This window comes from Pelophylax lessonae (genome assembly GCF_965119305.1).
Source record: "Pelophylax lessonae genome assembly, chromosome: 5".
NCBI classification, from domain to species: domain Eukaryota; kingdom Metazoa; phylum Chordata; class Amphibia; order Anura; family Ranidae; genus Pelophylax; species Pelophylax lessonae.
The window spans coordinates 96928479-96947382 of NC_138772.1; the positions used below are offsets into that span (position 1 = coordinate 96928479).

General features: G+C 41.5%; 1 protein-coding gene across 1 annotated transcript in view; it reads left to right on the forward strand.

The window, feature by feature from the left end:
* Positions 1-18904, forward strand: part of ADARB2 (adenosine deaminase RNA specific B2 (inactive)) — an 801349-nt gene that overhangs the window by 716084 nt on the left and 66361 nt on the right. The window contains exon 8 of the mRNA XM_082258125.1: positions 11998-12166. Coding sequence (XP_082114251.1) covers positions 11998-12166 — 169 coding nt within the window. The remainder of the gene's footprint in view (positions 1-11997; positions 12167-18904) is intronic.

Here is an 18904-nt window from a genome sequence, read left to right on the forward strand (position 1 = left end):
CTTTGTGAGTGCTGGCACCCAGGCATAGCTCCCAACTGCCCCTGATTTCAGGGGACTGTCCCTGACTTGGAAAAAAGTCCCTCTGTACTCCTAATTTTGGTTTGATTTATATAGTTGTATATCAAATGCACTATTTATCCATCAAAAAGTGTTTCCAAATGGTAAACCTTTCATCCAATGTTTAAATTTCTGCATTGGTAAATGTCAAATGCCAATATAAAGGAATAAAAGTTGTGAAAAAAAAAAACACTTGTGGGTTTACCTAATAAATGTTTGTATAATTCTCCTTTAAGGGGTATGGCTGGCGGTGTGTCATTCATACTTTTGCTAATAGGTGTCCTTCTTTCCCATCTCAAATGGTTGGGCGGTATGGCCAGGTAGAAGGGGACTTTCACTGCTGATTCTATCAATTGCACATAGTGAACCCCATGAGCCTTAAAGATAAGCTCCAGGCTAAAAAATATTGTCAAAATACAAGAGGCATGTGTACTTGAACCTTGGGGGTTGATTTACTTAAACAACTGTAGAGTTTCAAAATCTGGTGCAGCTGTGCATGGTAGCCATTCAGCTTCTACCTTCAGCTTGTTCAATTAGGCTTCAACAAAAAGAAAAAACCTGGAAGCTGCTTTCTCTGCAGAGCTGCACCAAATTTTGCACTCTCCAGTGTTTGTAAATCAACCCCTTGGTGTCATTTGTCTGTTTCTTCTAGATCTGTGCAGTAATCCAGGGTGAAAATTTGCCTCTTTGCAGGAACTTCCTGTAATAAAGACAGATTACTGCTATTCTTTCCCCTGCTTGGAGGGTGACTGGTCTTGTGTCCGCCCCCGCCAGCAGTTTTCTGCAGACAGCCTTAAGTAGATGGGCCTGCTAAACCCCTCCCACAGTTCTGCTCTCTGCACAGGCTATGTACAGCATAGTGAATATGTCACTACTACTTTTACAAGGTAATAACTGGGTTTCCAAAGGCACATGGGCCAAAACTGCCTAGCCTTTAGTTTGACCTCAGGGTCTCGGTAATTAACCTCTGAAGTTGCCTACCTGGGACACACCTCTAGGAATAGCTCCAGGGGCAGAAATCAGTCCCAGGTGCAGTCTGCCTGCCAAGATGCATACCTAAAAAAAGTGCATGCCTGACAAGGCTGGAGCCTGACGTTTTGCCAAGGATACCAACCTAACCGTTTGCTACTGCAAAACTCTGGATCCACCTGAGGTTTTGAAGTACGCCACCTTTATGGCATTGTCTGTTTGGATCCAGATTATATAAAACAGCTCAGAAATTATGGATGTTACCTTGGAAAACAAGACACCAAAAACAACCAAGCCCCTTTCATATCAAGGGTGTCTAGGTCTCTTTCCCAGAATGATCCACTGTCTGAGATGTCTTTCCATGGGGATTCCTTAAAACAGAAGAGAAGACTTCCTTGCTCGAAAGCCAGACCTCTGAGCTTTAGCAATAGGGCAATCACCTGACAGCTTGAATCTGTCCTGAGCTGTGAGTAGGGTCATCCAGACATTACCAAGGTGAGACGGTCTCAGTGACAATCTCTGAAGGCTGTGAACCTATCCTAATTACTGGAGGGCCATGTCAGGTTGCTCGATAGAGCCTGCACCAATTATTCCCCATTCTAAGGATCTCTCTATGAGAATATTTCAGGAAGGCAATGGGGCTAGTACTGGGTCCAGCATCCTAATATATGAAGTGCTGAACAATAGACAAGGGGCAGGATTCCAGAATGGTAGTGCATGGTATAGGAATAGAGATGGGCCCATGGGCGCCAGGGACCCTAGCTCCAACCCACCTGCCTGACCTTGCCAGGAAGCCGACACCACACACCCCCAACCACAGGCAGCTAGACACCCCCCCCCCCAGACTGCAAAGCTGCGGACCGGAAATGTCCCAGCGAAGCACAGCGCCTGCCCCTTGGTGGGACTGGGCAGGCAGGCCAGGACCAGGAACCCAAATAAACATTCCTGAGGGCACCCCCATATGTGAACATTTATTATCTTTGATGCCCACCAAGCCAGAAAGTTTCCCAGGCGAAGGGAGGCAATGCAAATTTTGTATTTGTCTATGGGGAAACTTGCACCTGAACCCAGCCCCTAAAGCTTCAAGATGCATACTAGATAATGCCACCATGGGCTTTTAGATAGTGAGCTGTTTGCCACCACAATTGGGACAGAAGCACCTTGACCCAGAAAACCTTCAGAGGATATGCAGAGATCATTTCTTAACAATTAGTAGGGGAAAAAGATCTTGCAATCTGTACTTTGGCCTTCTTCCGCTAGTAATAACAAGTGTTCAACTTCAGCCGCATCTTCAATGCTGTTAACCTGGACTGTCTCAAAGAGAACCTGTCCCTGGAAAGTCATGCAGGCTACCTCTTCTGACTGAGGAAATGCTGTAGCAATGTTCTTACCTAGAGACTGCTCTGGTTTCTTTTTGGTTCTTCTCCACTCATGGTAAACTTACCTACCTTAAAGAGAATGGCCAGCAGGGGCAAAGCCTTAGACTGAATAAAGAAGTACCAGCTTATTCACTCTGTTATCCATTGCCAGCAGTTGGCCTGCTCTCTGCTGAGGGAGGCTTAATGCAGTTGTTAGGAATGCAGCTTGAGGTATTCTCAATAACTTGGATATGGTAACTTCACCCAGGCCCACAGCAATCCTTTGCGGCTATGAATAGTTGTAGGAGAGCTTCTCTCTACCCCTTTAAGGCAGTCTTGACACACTCTTTCTTGAAAAGGCAACTTCATCCAGGAATCACAGCATTTCCTTGCTGCTAAGCATAATGGGCCGGATAGCTTCTGTCTGCCTTTTTAAGGGGGTTCTGACAATGTTCAGGCCAAAGTCTTGGCATTTGCAGTATGGAAGAGGATTTTCTCTACCTTGGACTGGATTTCTGGTGTGTCTCTCATACATATTTCCATCAATGGGACAGGCTGGGCTCATTACCCAAGAGAGGTCAGTTAGCACCTGAATGCACTCTTTGAGCAGCAAAATTCCTTCCTGGTCTGATGACCCTTTCCTCTGGATCTTTGTTATGCAGTTAGCTCATAGTGCATGACAGCTGGTATACTGAGTCATTTAGTCAGGTATAATAATAATGCAATACCGAGACATGAGTAAGGACATATCTACCCGCTGGGCAGCAGGAAATGGCCCTTTGCAGGGTATGCAGCTATGGGCGTGCTGGCATGCAGTCCTATCGTCTGAACGCCCTATGTGTAAGCTGCTGAGTCTTTGACCCCATGTTCCTCAATTCTTCTGCCTGCCTCCCACTCCTGGCAAACTTCTCACCTTGCCCACTTCCAAGATAGCTTCTGCGTAGTCTTGCCCCACTCCAACATGGCCACTGGAAAAGTACATGCCCAAACCAAAGATGGCCCCTACGTGAGCTCTATCCACTTCACCTGTTCAGCATAATGAATCATTCCCTTGAATGTAGACACTTATCTTTCTCTTCCACAATTGTCAATAGAATGCATACTAGAACATGGCTGCAGCCTATCCGAGAGGAGATGTAACACACAACTTATGAAGCCATTCACAGATCAATTCCAAAAAATAAGGAAACATACTTATCTTAGAAATGCTGTGTCACAGTTCAATGGATCCACTCACTTCTGGGAGGCAGGCTTCAGACACGGACAGCTCTTCTGAGGAACATAGCCCTGGCTGTACTGCTGTATGTAGGGCTAGTTAGCACCCAAATTTTCACCCCAAAAGATCCACAGAAGGGGGCTCCCTGCCTTATTAGAGCATTTAGCATCCCAAGGTCAGGGACTGAGCAACAGGAGAGAATTAACCTGTGGAGAAAACCACCAAAGATGGCAGGTAAGGGTTTCTTCTCGTCACACTGGCTCCATGAGGACAAAAAAGGAAATGAGCTTTTGAGTGGATGTTAACTTTTTATAGCTATTCACTGGTCCTGCGGGCAGAAGTAGGTGGGGCTACTATAACACGTATGCTGCCATGGATGCACCAGAAAAACGGATTTCATGTTCGATAGATTTCTTCTCATTTCCTGTTGTGCCTAAAGGACAGGAAGTAAAGGGAAATCTCTCCAATTAATGTTGCTGTTGTCAATGCTATATAACTGTTTGTAGTATCAGCTACATATAGTATGCAGTGTTGTGCCCCAACAGTAGTATGAGCACTTTGTGCGGAGACACAGCTGTCAGAGCCCCATACATCTCTATGAGGGAATTTGACAGATCGGATGTCAGCGGGCATGTCTCTGCTGACATCCGATGCCCCAAAGAGATGCATGGGGGGACTGTTCAGATCCACCAAAAAAAAACGGACAGGCGGATCTGAACGGTCCGCCTGTGTGAAAGGGGCCTAAATCAGAAGTGTCCAGTCCATTGGAGACTCTAGAAGATGAGTATATGGTAACTACTTGATTATGATCAGCATTGCATCTCACAGATTCACCTGCTTTTATTGAAACTTGTAGGTCTGAGGCTACTTGCTTTATTTTAAAATCGTGCTTCTGATTTTAGGAATGGATATATGTGCCTTTTCTAATGTTTTTCTTACATAATGTTTTGCGATGTAAGGCCTATTGCAGGATATTTACATGTGTTTGCTTATATATATATATATATATATATATATATATTTTTTTTTTTTTTTTTCATACCTATTTTTTTTACTTGATCTCATTAGCCCGCCCATTGTGGGAGGTGCTTGTACTAGAGGTCACATGGTTTTGTGAGTATATAAAGACCAGCTACCTGCATTCCAAATCCAGCTCTGAAGAAGAGGGGATACCCCTCGAAACGCGTCAGTTCTGTTTGGACATTTCATTCCACAACTGTGACTAATCAGCAGACCATGCTGAGTGAAGCATCTGGTGGACTTTTTACACGTATTTCGCTTGACATTTTATCCTGTATGTGAATATGATGTGTATACATTGCTTTTAATAATAAATGGTCGCAAAGGTAATGCGCTAGGCTGGTGCGCCCTCTGTTTCTTTCCTTTTAGAGTATAGGTTTTCACTTGGGAGTGGCAGCACAGCCGGTGTGGTGGCTGAATCAGTGGAGGCATATGGTTTCAATCAGCTGCACAGCAACTTCTTAAGCACAAGAGCAGTAGCTTATTTTTTCCATATAATGTTGACTACCTATATCTCTGGATTTACTGATCCTTTTGACATTTGTTAAAGTAGAACTATTGGCAGCATATTTTTGGGGGGGATTTTGGATAGAGTAAGGAAGGGTTGTAACCCCTGCCAGTTTTACCTGACCTATAAGGCAGATTTCCCTTCACTTCTAGTCCAAATAGTTCAATTAGGAAGTGAAAGGAAATCTCTGCAAATTAAAGGAATCTCTTGGGGCCCCCAGGTCACCAGAACTATTATTCACCACTGTAAGATTGCCACTCTATTACTGTTCTGGGGACAACCCAAAATCTGGAATTTTCATTTACTTTTACTTTCAATGATAAAGAACAAATAGAGAGGGTGAACCCCCCCCCCCCCCCCCCTAACAGGGGCACAGACAGCAATAAAAACCTGGCAGGTATTTTAATCCATCTCCACTCCATCTAAAACTAAAAAAAAACATCTTGCCTTTAGTTATATTTTACAGTAACACCTTGCTCATGCATTTTTTATGCTATGCTTTGACTGAATTGCCTAGGATTGTGACAAGTTTACTTTAGTGAAAAGTAATCTGTCAGTTAGCATTTAGCAAATACGCGTGCCTATATTTGGTGCATTTGATAAGTAATATCAGGATTGAGAGCGAAGAGTACCAAGTAGTCATTAGTATCTGTTTTATGATGTCTCAGTTATTAGTTTAGTTATTTTTATGCCACACTATTCAGTACAATTGTAAAGCCAAGACTATGCGGTATGTAGTCATAGTAACAACACTCACCGCTCTCCAGTATATGCAGCCAGAAGGTTAATGTAATATTATATTAGAGTTGCATGTCTCATTACAGTTTAAACACATAAGTGAATCACAGAAACTAGTATTCAGACTGATTTGATAGAATAATTACGATAAAAATGTACAACTTAGTGCTTGTAATTTCCATGATTCATTTGATATTTTCAAAATGAGGTTTTATTTAGATGGATATTTACAGGACAGTTTAACAAAAGGATAAAAGAAAAAGATCCACATTTATCCTTAATATGCAGAAGATGACATTTTCATTTTATGTCTTCATTTCTGCTTTTTATTTAAAGTTAAGAAAGTGCTGCATTCCTTGATTTCATTACCAGTGCTGTATTTAAAGTAAAAACTAAGGCCATAACATTTTTTTATTATTTTGGATAGAGTAAGTGTCGGTTTACACTAACCTGACTCGAAGTCGCCCCGACTTCGGGCGACTAATGAAGTCGCCCGTGCAGCGCAACTTCGGCGTGGCTTGCAACGACTTCACATAATGGAAGTCAATGCAAGTCGCTCCGACTTTGCAAAAAAAAGGTGCAGGGACCTTTTTCTAAGTCGGAGCGACTTGAGTCGCTCTGATTAGAACGGTTCCATTGCACAGCATGGAGCGCTACTTGTCAGTCGGATCAGTGTGAACCGGCACTAAGGGAGGGTTATAACACGTTAGGATGTTTTGTGGCGATATTATATGTGTTCGTTTGAGAGGTACAGCTGCACTTACCTGTTTTTTATCATGTGAGTAGGATATGTAGTATGTATTTGCATTAAGGTTTTTAGCCGATTTACACTATGTGGCTTTCCTTGCTTTGATTACATGTGGATATTCGATTATACACTATATTACCAAAAGTATTGGGACACCTGCCCTTACAAGCACATGAACTTTAATTGCATCCCAGTCTTAGTCTGTAGGGTTCAATGGTGAGTTGGCCCACCCTTTGCAGATTTAACAGCTTCAACTCTTCTGGAAAGGCTATCCACAAGGTTTAGGAGTGTGTCTATGGGAATGTTTGACCATTCTTCCAGAAGCGCATTTGTAAAGGTCAGGCACTGATGTTGGATGAGAAGGCCTTGCTCGCAGTTTCCACTCTAATTCATCCCAAAGGTGTTCTATTCGGTTGAGGTCAGGACTCTTTTTAGATGAGAGCAGAGAAGTATTTCACCCTCTTTTGGGTTTTTATTTCTGTGTTCCAGTTTATGAGATTTTCTGTAATTTCCTTAGATTTTCTATCGTGCTCAGTGTCTATAGTGATCAGGACAAGAAGTCATGAGAAAGCAGAAAGCAATACCAACCAGAGGACCTGACCCTAACTTGCGTTGCTAAGAAATGTATTACTGTTGTTGTCAGTGTTCCCATTAAAGATCTTTCACTGCCCTGGTGAACGCTGGCAGGGAAAGCACCCTGACTTGGACACAGACAAAAACAAGTATCTTTTTTTGTATGTAACGTGCCAAAGGAAAAGTGGACAGATGTTTGTAATGCTTGGCACATGATCTCAGAATTAATGACCAGATCTTGAAGAGATTCCCAATGACCTGCTACTGGTCATCTTAAAGTATTTGTAAAGGCTGCTTTCTTTTCCTAAAATAAAAAAATGTGTTATACTTACCTGCTTTGTTCAAGGGTATTGCACAAAGCTGCCCGACCCTCTTCTTAGGTGACACTCTTGAAGGGCCTGGTATGGATTGGGGAGGGGGCCCCACACCGTTTTCTTATTTCCAGCAATGTTTTTTTTTTTTCATTTAGCTGTCAGCGGGGAAGCCCCTTGACAGCTGATGACTCATCGGTTGTTAAGGACACCGCGGCCGGCTTCCCAGCCAGCTCCATAACAACCAGCTGTTCACTGCGCCCTGATTGGCCAAAGCTTTGCCCAATCAGAGCTTAAAATGCACTGTGCAGCATGCAGTGCATTGCAGGGCATTCGGCGGGGCGAACACCCACCGAACACCCTCCAAATTTGGGTGTTCGCCAAATTGGCGAACAGACGATGTTCGGTTCAAAACTTTTCCTCGACTCGAAAAGTTTGTCTAACTCTACTTATGAGTTTCAATGGTCTAACAGCCCACTGACCAGGCCAATGACCTGATTAAAATACATACTCTGCTTTTACAGTTACAAATAAACACAAACTGACAGCCCTGGCATATTAGAAGTATACAGCCTTGCTACAGGGAAACGTATGCTTGAATCTAAATCAAACATTCTCTTAGCATTGGACAGCAATATCCACAGCTTTGCTGCTTTCTCTTTCAGACTGGAAATCTTTAAAATAAAATGGAAAGTATTAGAAAACAATGCATTGTGATATACAATACTGTACCTTCAGTAAAATAAATTACAATATCTTGTACTCACAAACAATCATGATAACACAGCTTGTCACATATTCTGAGGAGGAGGGTCTGCCCTCGATATGTGTCAGATAGGGCACCCGCTGGAGACAGTGGCTACATGCTGTTCAGAGGGACTGGCAATGGACGATCTCCCGCTTATAGAGATTTGAGTTTGTCTCATTCTAAATGCTTTTATGTGACAAGCTGTGTTATCAAGATTGTTTGTGAGTACTAGCTATTGTCAGTTAATAATTTTTTACTGAAGGTATATCACGATGTCTGTGCGCTTTCCAATTGCTTTTTAGTTCACAGCACAGTGGTAGCAATGAAACTACGATACTTCCAATATGGTATTGTATATACTATCAATAACATAAAAGTGTATCTACATCCAGAACTTTTTCTTTTAGTTTAGGGATTAAGTGTGGAGGGATTAAAACTTTTATCAGATTTTACTGCACTTTAAAATATAAAGGGAGGGGCAAGCAATACAAAAAGGTAATAATGGTATGAGGGATGAGCTGATGGAAGTAAACGTTCAGTTTTTAGGTCAGATAGGCTTCCCTGAAGAGATGAGTTTTCAGGGTTTATATAAAGCCAGACAGAGTAGGAGACAGCCAGAGAGACTGAGGTAGGAAATCCTAGGCAATGGGAGAGGCTCTGGAGAAGTCTTGAAAATGAACATGGGAGGAGGAGAAGAGAGACATAGAGAGCAGGAGGTTTTTTGGAAAATTAAGGAGGATGGTTAAGTTGATAATCTGAGGCAAGGTTGGTGATGTATCTTGGTAGTAAAGCTCTATTTGTGTTTGTTAGTATTTTGAATGTTATTCACTGGGCAAGCAGAAGCCAGTGGAGAGATTTGGTGGACACTGAACAGTTGCTAAGGTGGATGAATCTGGCAGCAGCATTAATGATAGGCTGAAGGGGGGATAGCCTGTGTATAGCAAGGCCAACACAGCGGAAGTTCCAATAATCGTCTCAAAAAGTAACAAACTACTGAATTAGTAGTTTGGTGGTGAATGATATTTATTTAAAAAGAGTGTGTTTTGGAAATGTAAGAGGTAAAGGTGGCAATGTTTGGACAGTGATTGGATGTGGGACTGAAAGGACTGGTCAGAGTTGTGGATTACACTTAGCACCCTGGCATGAGTACATTAAATGTTATTGAGTACAACAGAAACCTAGCCACAAACACCCAAGTTATGAAAGCGGTTTCTTAAGGTGACACTGGTGGCAAACCACGAGTGTCGCCTTAAAGCGGAGTTCCACCCAAAAGTGAAACTTCCGCTCATTTGCTTCCTATCCCCCCTCCGGTGCCATATTTGGCACATTTCAGGGGGGAGGGGGGGACGGGGAATGGGTACCTGTTTTTGACAGGTACCCTTCCCCACTTCCGGGAGATGGCGCAGCGTCACTGTCCCTCGGAAGTTTGGCCCCCTCCTCCTTCCCCCACTGCTGAGCCAATCCGAATGAGCAGCGCTCTTCACGCATGCACATTAGGGACCTGCCCGTGAAGCCACGAGGCCTCACTGCTGGGTTCCCTCACCGGGAATGGCGGCGGCAGCACCCGACAGCCGATGGAAACATCATCTGCGGTGCCGAATACGCTGGACTCCAGGACAGGTAAGTGTCCAATAATTAAAAGTCAGCAGCTACAGTATATTTAGCTGCTGACTTTTAATTTTTGGAGGGAGAGGGGAGGGAGGAAGGGGAGGCTGGAACACCGCTTTAAGTAACCGCTTTCACAACTTGGATGTCTATACCTGGGTTTCTGTTCGTACTAGTTAATTACAGCAGCTTAGGGTGACCACACTATATTCAGTGAGTTGGCATCTATATGTGAGCTATTTACCTGTATCTTTTTTTATAGTTGTGTTATAGATCTTGATAGAAAAGTCAGGGGAGGAGGAATTGGGGGGAAACTATGAGCTTAATTTTTGAAAGATTAGGTGGCATCACATGCATACATTTATGTTAGTTAGTAAATTAGTGATGCACAAGACTGAAATGGAGAACCGAGAGAAAGATTTGGGTGTCATTACCATAGAAAAGCCATTGGATTTTATCAACTGATCCAGGGAAAATTTGTAGAGAATAGAAGGGGTCCAAGGTCAGAACCTTGATGGACCCCTACAGAAAGAAGAAGAGAAGAGAAGAGAAGGAGTTGTAGGTAACATTGAAGGAGTGTTTAGATATGTAGAAGAAGGACCCGGAAAAAGCAGAATTTTGGAGACCAATGAAGTTGAGTTTTTGAGAAGGAGCAGGTAGTCAAATATATTAAAGGCAGCAGAAACTTGCTGGAAATCAGCTAGTTTAGTTTAGTTACTGTGTACACCTGTCTTTCTGACAGAAGCCAGTTTAACGATTAGTTTTTGTTGAAGGGGCATGTGATCAGAAAGATGCAAGGCCGTTGATTTATTAAATCTGGACAAATAACCTGGAAGCTGATGGGTTTCTATGAGAGTTGCACCAGATTTTTTACTCTCTAGTTTTAGTATAACAACCCCAAGGTGTTCTGTGAAAGGTACCATGCTGAACAAGGGCTCCCCTGCAGTTAATATGCAGCACAGCAGCGTTTGACAAGGACCTGGAAGACAGTGGTGATCACTGTAGTAGTGGCGGCTACTGCAGTGACTCTCTGCTTTCTCACTGGTTCCATAGGTATGGCCTATGCATACTTACAAGTATGGTCCAATGTAAAATTCATACTTGGAGTTCAGCTTCAAACCCTGCTGTCCTGTCCCTGTTAGAATCAATGCAATTCAACTTCTGACTTCTGACCCTGTTGTCATGCCTGACGTTTAATTTCAGACTGTAATGATCAAATCTTAAAGAGATCCTCTCAGTTTTCCAGAAATTTAGAGTAGAACTAGAACTATAGGTAAAACTTTTTTTTCACTTTAGACAGGGTAAGGAGGGTCATAACCCCTGAATACATTTTTTTGTCATCTGTGTCCCATTGGGGAGATTGACCATCACTTCCTGTCCCATAGCCAAAACAGGATGTGATAAGAAATCCCTGCAAATTAAGGGAATCCCTTGGGGACCCCCAGGTCGCCAGAACTAGTCTCCCCATTCGAAGATTTCACCTCTTTTACTTTTCTAGGGACAACCCAAAATTTGGGATTTTCTTTTACTTTCAGTTTTATGATAATGGTAAATGGAACAAATAGAGAGGGTGAATCTCCCTAAGTGGGACACAGGCAGCAATAAAAACTGACAGGGGTTCTAAGCCATCTCCACTCCAACACAAAGTTTTGCCTTTAATGGTACTTTATTTTATCACTGAACTGATTGGTCAGAGCAGTTACTGCTAATTTCACTGCTCTCTGTAGTAAGCAAGACTGTTCCTCAGTTAAATCTATTTCTTGCTTTAGTGGAATCCAAGATAGTAATTTATTATGAAAAATATTTATTAATCTAGCAATACAATGTTAAAATCAACCTCACGGCTCATGCAGTAGGGCACATTTGCCTGTACAGCATAAACAGGTTGGTGTATTTGGGTGCTTGGGATGTTCTAATGCTGTGTACAGCCACCCATGGTCATGAATGGGTGACGGTCCATAGCTGTGTACAGCCATCTTCACTCATTCAAATCTATGGCCAGCTGTACGCAGCAATAGCAAATATGTAAATAGCAAAACATTTATATTTGTAAGAAATATGGAGTATGTTTATGATTTTGTTTTACATTTCTGAGGTAAAAGAACATAATTTAAGGCGCAGTTGACTAACACAAAGTTTTTCATAGTGAACAGGTGCAAGCACATAGTGAGGAAATTCCGGGGTCACCTTCGTACGAAAATAGAGTCTGGGGAAGGGACAGTCCCAGTGAAAACCCGGCTGCCAGTACAAACGTGGGATGGAGTATTATCAGGAGAACAACTCATCACAATGTCTTGTACAGACAAGATTACCAGGTAACACCAATCTTTGCTTTGAAAACATGTTCAGTTTCTTCTCTTCTCTCATAACCCTTTTGGACCAGAGCAGTGTTTACATTTCCAAAAAATGCAAAATCTTGCGAGCTGCTATGTGTTGATCTATGAAAGGTAAGTATAGTGAATTGCCCACAACCCTCACACTCCCATATGCATATGTGAAAAGAATATACTGTATAAACAGACTGGTGGCACGCTTTACAAATATTCCAACTCCAAATATTACGGTGCTTTAACTCTCCTCACTTACAGATGAAAACACACTGGTGTTCATTAACACCATCAATTAACAGAAAAAAGCTGAATATAAAAAGTCCACTCAAAGAAAAAGTAAAATGAAAATATAAATAAAAATATTTAAATTAAATAAAAATAGTCCCAACAGTCACTTCAAAAAAGAGTGCAAAAGTGATAAAGAAACAATATTCAATATAGATTCCTCTTCACCCAGTTCATGAATTCAATCCACCATACTGTGCCAATTCCACTTCAAGTGGTTTGTGTGCCCTCCACCAGATGTCCTCTCACCTGGGATCAGTGACCTTACAATGAAGTATTGTCTTAATACGCCTGTGCCCCACCAATGAGGACTAAAGTAAGTTCCCTCTGGATTTCTGGATATCACAGGTACTCCTCGCCACCTTCATTGCATTGCGGTCGAAAACTTATAGGGTGACAGTGCGAACATGTCCATGCTGAGAAGGTGGTACGTCCAATAAATACATTACTGCTAGAAGGCAGGGGCTGTAAAATAAATAAGAATGGATAACATTCCCTAGACCCCGAGTAGTAGTAAATCTGAAATCAGTGCATACAGGTTAGTTTTTCCAGTAATTGTAGAGGAGAAATATAGACATATTTTTGAACAAATTCATTCCTAACAGTGAATGTGTTTTTTGATCAGGAATGCAAATTAACTTAAAAAACAAATGATAAAATCAAATGTTTTTTTTAAGTATTTTTAAGACATATTGATCAAGCTATCAAATGTACTGCTGAGAGTTTCTGCTTGAATGTTCCTGTGAATATTTGTGCAAGTGGTCAGTAGTCTAGTAGTGAATGGCCAGTTTAAGAAATAACCCCCCTTTTGTCGACAACCGACTGCGACTTTTCGGCCGAATAAAATCTGGTGTGCAGGCTATAAAATTTTTGTTGGCCGTCAACATAACAGCCGATTTTCCATCAGTCAGTACAGATTTCAGCAGACAAAAATCAAATGAGCAAGACTGGGCATGCTCAGAGAAGAAAAAACAAACGGAAAGTAAACCAGCACATGACATCACTTCTGAAATTGGTTTTTGTTGGCCGAGAAAATTTGTGTGCAGTCTAGAGCACATTTCAACCAACACAACAACACTGGACAAAAGCTGTCCGATCGGTCGGCCGATAATCGTTGCGTGTGTACGAGGCTTTACTCTTACTTCTTGTTGTGTCTCTAGGACAGAAAGTGAAGGGAAATGTCTCCAAAGGGGTATAGACATTAAAAAACCCTCCTTGCAGGGGATGCAATCTTTCCCTACTTTGTTCATAGCCTCAACATAACAATGTTGCCTATACAGACATTTTTATTTTTCTAGAATATGTAATTACCAGTTGTTCCTATTTTAGCTTCCCAACGATCCCATACACACCAACTAAAATGTAAAATCATACTTTCCGTAGGAGTGTCTTAAGCAGCTGCTGAAATGAGAGTCAATGAGAAGTGGGAGAAGACTCCTAATTGTGAGGAGGTTTATACTTGGTGTCTGCACATATCTGGTGAAATTAGCACTTCTTCAGCAACCTGTGTATGACCTGTGACCATCAGACAGTGTTTTTATTTCACTGAGCACTGTACATTGCAATAGCTTTAATGATTTAGCTACTACCCACACCAATTAGATTATTGTCAATTCTGGCAATATTGGGCAATAATTTCTATACCTATGGGTATCGGCTGATTCTTCTTCCTATCCTTCTCACAGCAGTACTCTATCTGCTGATTTGAATATGTTCAGCTAATCTCAACATTCTTCTTCAATAGAGGGTTTGTGCGGTGACTGTTGGCAAAAATCATGTATTTGATCATGTCATGACTCTTGAACTTGTAATTGTTGCTTGATCATAAGTTTTTGCACTGATATCTTAGCATTTAGCCCCGGTTCACACTTCTGCGTGTGCGGGGTTCGCATGTAATGTCAGAGCGCACTGCTCCGACATTACATGCGATCAGCTGTGCGGTGCGAGTTTAGCCATACAGTTTGTATGGCTAAATTCGCATCGCACCCGCAGCAAACACGCACAGGAGGCATTTTTGTGCGATCCGATCCTGTGCGAACTGCACGATCGCACTGCGATATGCGATCAAACTGGGGGTGTCGTTAAGATTACATTGACACCCCCAGCGTATCGCATATGGCAGTGTGAACTGCCGGGGGTGCGTGTGCGATGCGGGAAAAGGCTGCGAATTCGCAGCCTTCCCGCATCGCATATATGTGAACCGAGCCTTAGGTGCTGGTAGCTTTGTTGGCCAATAAGGAAAATGGCAGTTTAGAGATTAAAGCAATATTAAACCCAAAATTAAAAATGTTATATATTGCAGCAAAGTGAGAGAATAAAAGGTTAAGGGTTAAAGTTTGGGTTAGTTCAAGTGTTTAGTTATTATGTGTTACGTTAAGTGTTATGTTCAGTTTAGGAGCTAGGGTAGGGTTAAGGGCCAGGGATGTAAAGAGTTATCCCTTTTTCTTTTGTTCTCTATTCCAAAAGCCACATTCTGGGCACAGAAAGCCATCATATCGATTTTTGCTTGAATTTTGCCCCATCAACTTTTTCACATTAGTTAGCTTAGGAAAACAGTGTCAAGACAACAGGGCCAAATTTGCAAGGTGTAGTAAACAATCAGCACTCAGTTTTCATACTCCAGACTGCTCACAGCTGGAAAAAAAGGTCAAATCTGGTTGGCAGTTGTAGGTTATTATACTTTTCACATCATCATTGCTCTTCACACTGTTGCAAACTTTAATTTTTTTCATATCTTTATCTGTAAAATAAATCTGCTGTATTTATGACATTCTCTGACATCTGCACCCTGGCGTCCTAGAGATTGGGAATGCACTTCTTATCCTCCTGCAGACATTTACAGCTAAAGCTTTCATTGAACTTTAGTATTCAAAGGTACTTGTGATTGTTGTTTTGCAAAGAAATAGAACTGATCCTTTAAGTTAATACATAAGTTTATGTTAGACTTTGTAGGATTTCTTGAAGATTGCGGTACAAAGTCCTTCTAGGCTTTGCATGTGTTCGGCGTTCTGTGATTGTTTCAGACAGCTACAATCGCAGCAGATATATCACAAAGGGAACGCGGGACACTTTCTTCCTCCCAGTGATTTCCATACACTCTATGTCACCCTGGTTAAAACCTGATGGATGCCAGTAGTTTAGTACATTGCCTGTAGCTGATCCGCACTGCTCTGGCATCATATCACACTGTTCTGTTTTTATTTTTGATTTGTGTTAACTCCTAAACAACCATCTATCCACTCTAGTACAAGTACTTCTTTATTAACAGGCTGGTTACTTAAGTACTGCAAATCTAAAAGATAAATATATCATATCCGTATTCCTAAAGTGGTTAAAGTGGACCTGGCATGAGATATGTTTTTTTCATGCCAAGTGCATCAAAGATAAATAACGTGTAATGCCTTGTTTACATGGGACATAAAAAACTCTGCATACAAATACATGCAGGGTCTAATTCTACATTAATCTTAATTAAAATGAATTGGGCAATCCAGGCAGGTGCTTTGGGGGCCGTTATGTAGCAGCGTAAAAAAAAAAAAAAAAGCACAGATGCATCCTCAGCCACATAAATACTGTGTTTTCGCAGCATATTTGTGTGCAGATATACTTGATGGACTTAAGTGTGTCGAAATATGTGTAAACACAGCACAAATAAACATGTCTTTCAACACATCTAAACGGATACTTTTTTATGCAAGAAGGAACCTGAATGCCCATGTTCCTGCACATGTCGGTCTGAACAAGGCCCAATGCCTTGTTCACACCTATGAATTTTTTTAGTGTGTTTTCAGTTTTGCAGACACACATGATAGTCCATTTACCATGGTTTTCTATTGGCACATTCACATTTGTTCATTTTATGGAAAGGGCCAGGGACTTTTTTCTGGTTTTTGGTTCCATACACTTCAATGGATAAAAAGCGTGTATTAAAAAATGCAAAACGCACCTGGAATATGCAAACTGCAACCTGCATAAGTATGAACCAGGCCTAAGAGTGACACTTCCAATTATTCAATTCCTCTCCCAGAGATCATAGTGTAATGATACCCCGTACTGGACACACGAAAAGCTGTAGCAAGTGGCCATGTTGTTCAGTCATTATAGGTCAGCCATGACAGTCTTTACAGAACAATTACACATTGTCCCCTCCCTCCTCCTTTAATTCATGAAATGCTCTCTATTTAGAGACATAAAAAACCAGCACTTAGGCCTGTGCAGAGCTGTAAACTGCTAATTGAGTCCTGCCAGGATGTCTGTTTCTTCTGTCCAGGCCTATCGTAAAACTTTGACCAAATCTATTAAGGATAACCAGAACTAATGGGGATCGTAAAAGGCAATCATAGAGCTTTGCCCAAATCAAAACTTAAGAAATACACACAGGATTCATAAATTTATGACAGGAAAATGACACATTAGCAATAGGTATATATTTGGATCTGAAATGTCATACTGAACGAATTAAAGTCATACATGACCACACTAGCACATGTAGAAGGGAAGATAGTTGTCAGATATTTCCTGGGTGACAGGTTTATCTGCGCTATCCTATGTTTGGATGCAAGATTTAATGCTGAACCATAATCTATCAGTTTCAAGAATGTAACAGGTACATATTGGAAGATATGAATAGTGGTATAAAACTGTCTATAGAGGAGGGACCTGATATTGTCATGAACTCAAGACAGCCCATGGCCACTCAATTTTATTGGTCAGGGGCATCTGTCAACACCCCTTTGATCCCAGAGAAAACGAGAGAGCCCTAACAAGTGGAGAGTTGTCATGGTAACATCAAGGCAGAAACATCTGTCAAGTTTGAGAACCGATAACACCTGGCTTACCAACTGAACTCTGATAACACCCAGGACATTGACTGCAAGTATTCTTCCTCTACAATTCTACCTTTTTTTTGCTATTGCTGAATTATGACTCTATTTCTTTGAAACACTTTTTTTTTGTAAATATTTTATCTGCACCAACTTTGACCTTTTCATTATTAAAACCTTATTTTAAAAAGTGTTAACCTAAGCTTTTAATGCAAGCTAACAAAGAACCTGTCTCTGTATAGAATAAACCCTCTGAACATACCCGTCTGTGATGACAGTGTGTGCGCTACAGATTATTATTCTAAAATCATAATTGGTATTTCTAAAATTATGAGCTTCCTCCTGCTCTGACCAAAACAGGGATGGTGGCATTTAAAGGGTTAATTGCTTAATTAGCTCAGTGACAATCGCTCTCAGTCTGCTGGCACCTAGATGGTGGTCCCGCTGGAAAATCTTTGTGCAGGGTGCAGCTGAGAGTGGCATTGTTACGTAAGTGACAGCATGGTGTGAGATTGACCGGTCCTTTGTCACGAGTTAGTAAGGAGGGCAGGGATCTGATACCCGCGTCTCTCACACACAGTACTCCCCATGAGAATGCCTTCATGTGAAGGATGCTTCCATCTTTGTTCAGGAATCATTCAGGGTCAACGTCTACTTCCTGTACTAAGATGATGGTTCAAAATTGACACAATCATATAAATGCTGTTGCCTCTGCAGTTTTTGGTTGTGTTCACAAATGTCTTACTGATGCAGTCTCACCCCTTAGGACTTGGTATAAGGTTACAACAGAGGTGACTGAGGAAATGCTTCCTCCTGCTTGCAGCAGAATGGTGATGTAATTTCACTTTAAACAAAGTCTCTGACTGAAGCCCAAACACTGATTTTTAAATATAAGATAAGCAACTTGTCAGAAATGTATTTATGGGGACTTAAAGGTCTATTATAAGCCAATGACACATGAGGGCAATTTTTTTAGCAGATATTAATTGATACTAAAAGTTGCTAATGACAGCGATTAACAGCAATTTGTAGCAAAGCATGGTGATTGATGCAGCATTTCATAGAAAAGCATCAAGAGCAATGGCCACTAGCGATTTTGCCCCTGAGCTGAAACGCTAATGAAATGCTGAGTGACAGAACGACAGATCGTTTTAAAAATTTCACTGTTAATCTGTTAATGAACCTACTATGTACCAGATCATTATGATTTTCTTAGCGGCAAATCCATTTAACAACTTGGGGGGGGGGGGGGGTTCAGTTCCTGTGTAAAAATTTCCTGTGTGTTCTAAATAGCCCACATAACATAAGCCCCAATGACATCATGAATTGTTAGTGGAGTTCCTATCCCTCTAACAGTTATATAAATGATACAAATTTGAAAACATAGGAAGCTGTGTGTGGACTCTCCTTTTCCAGCACTTCAAAGCTTTGGATGAGGGGCCTACTCTGGATCCTGCAGATTCCAAATGAATATATTCAGAAATATTTAACTACTTCTGGACCGGAAGGTTTTACCCCCTTAACAACGAGGCCATTTTTTGCGAAACAGCACTGCGTTACTTTAACTGACAGTTGTGCAGTCGTGCAGCGCTGTACCAAAATAAAATTGACGTCC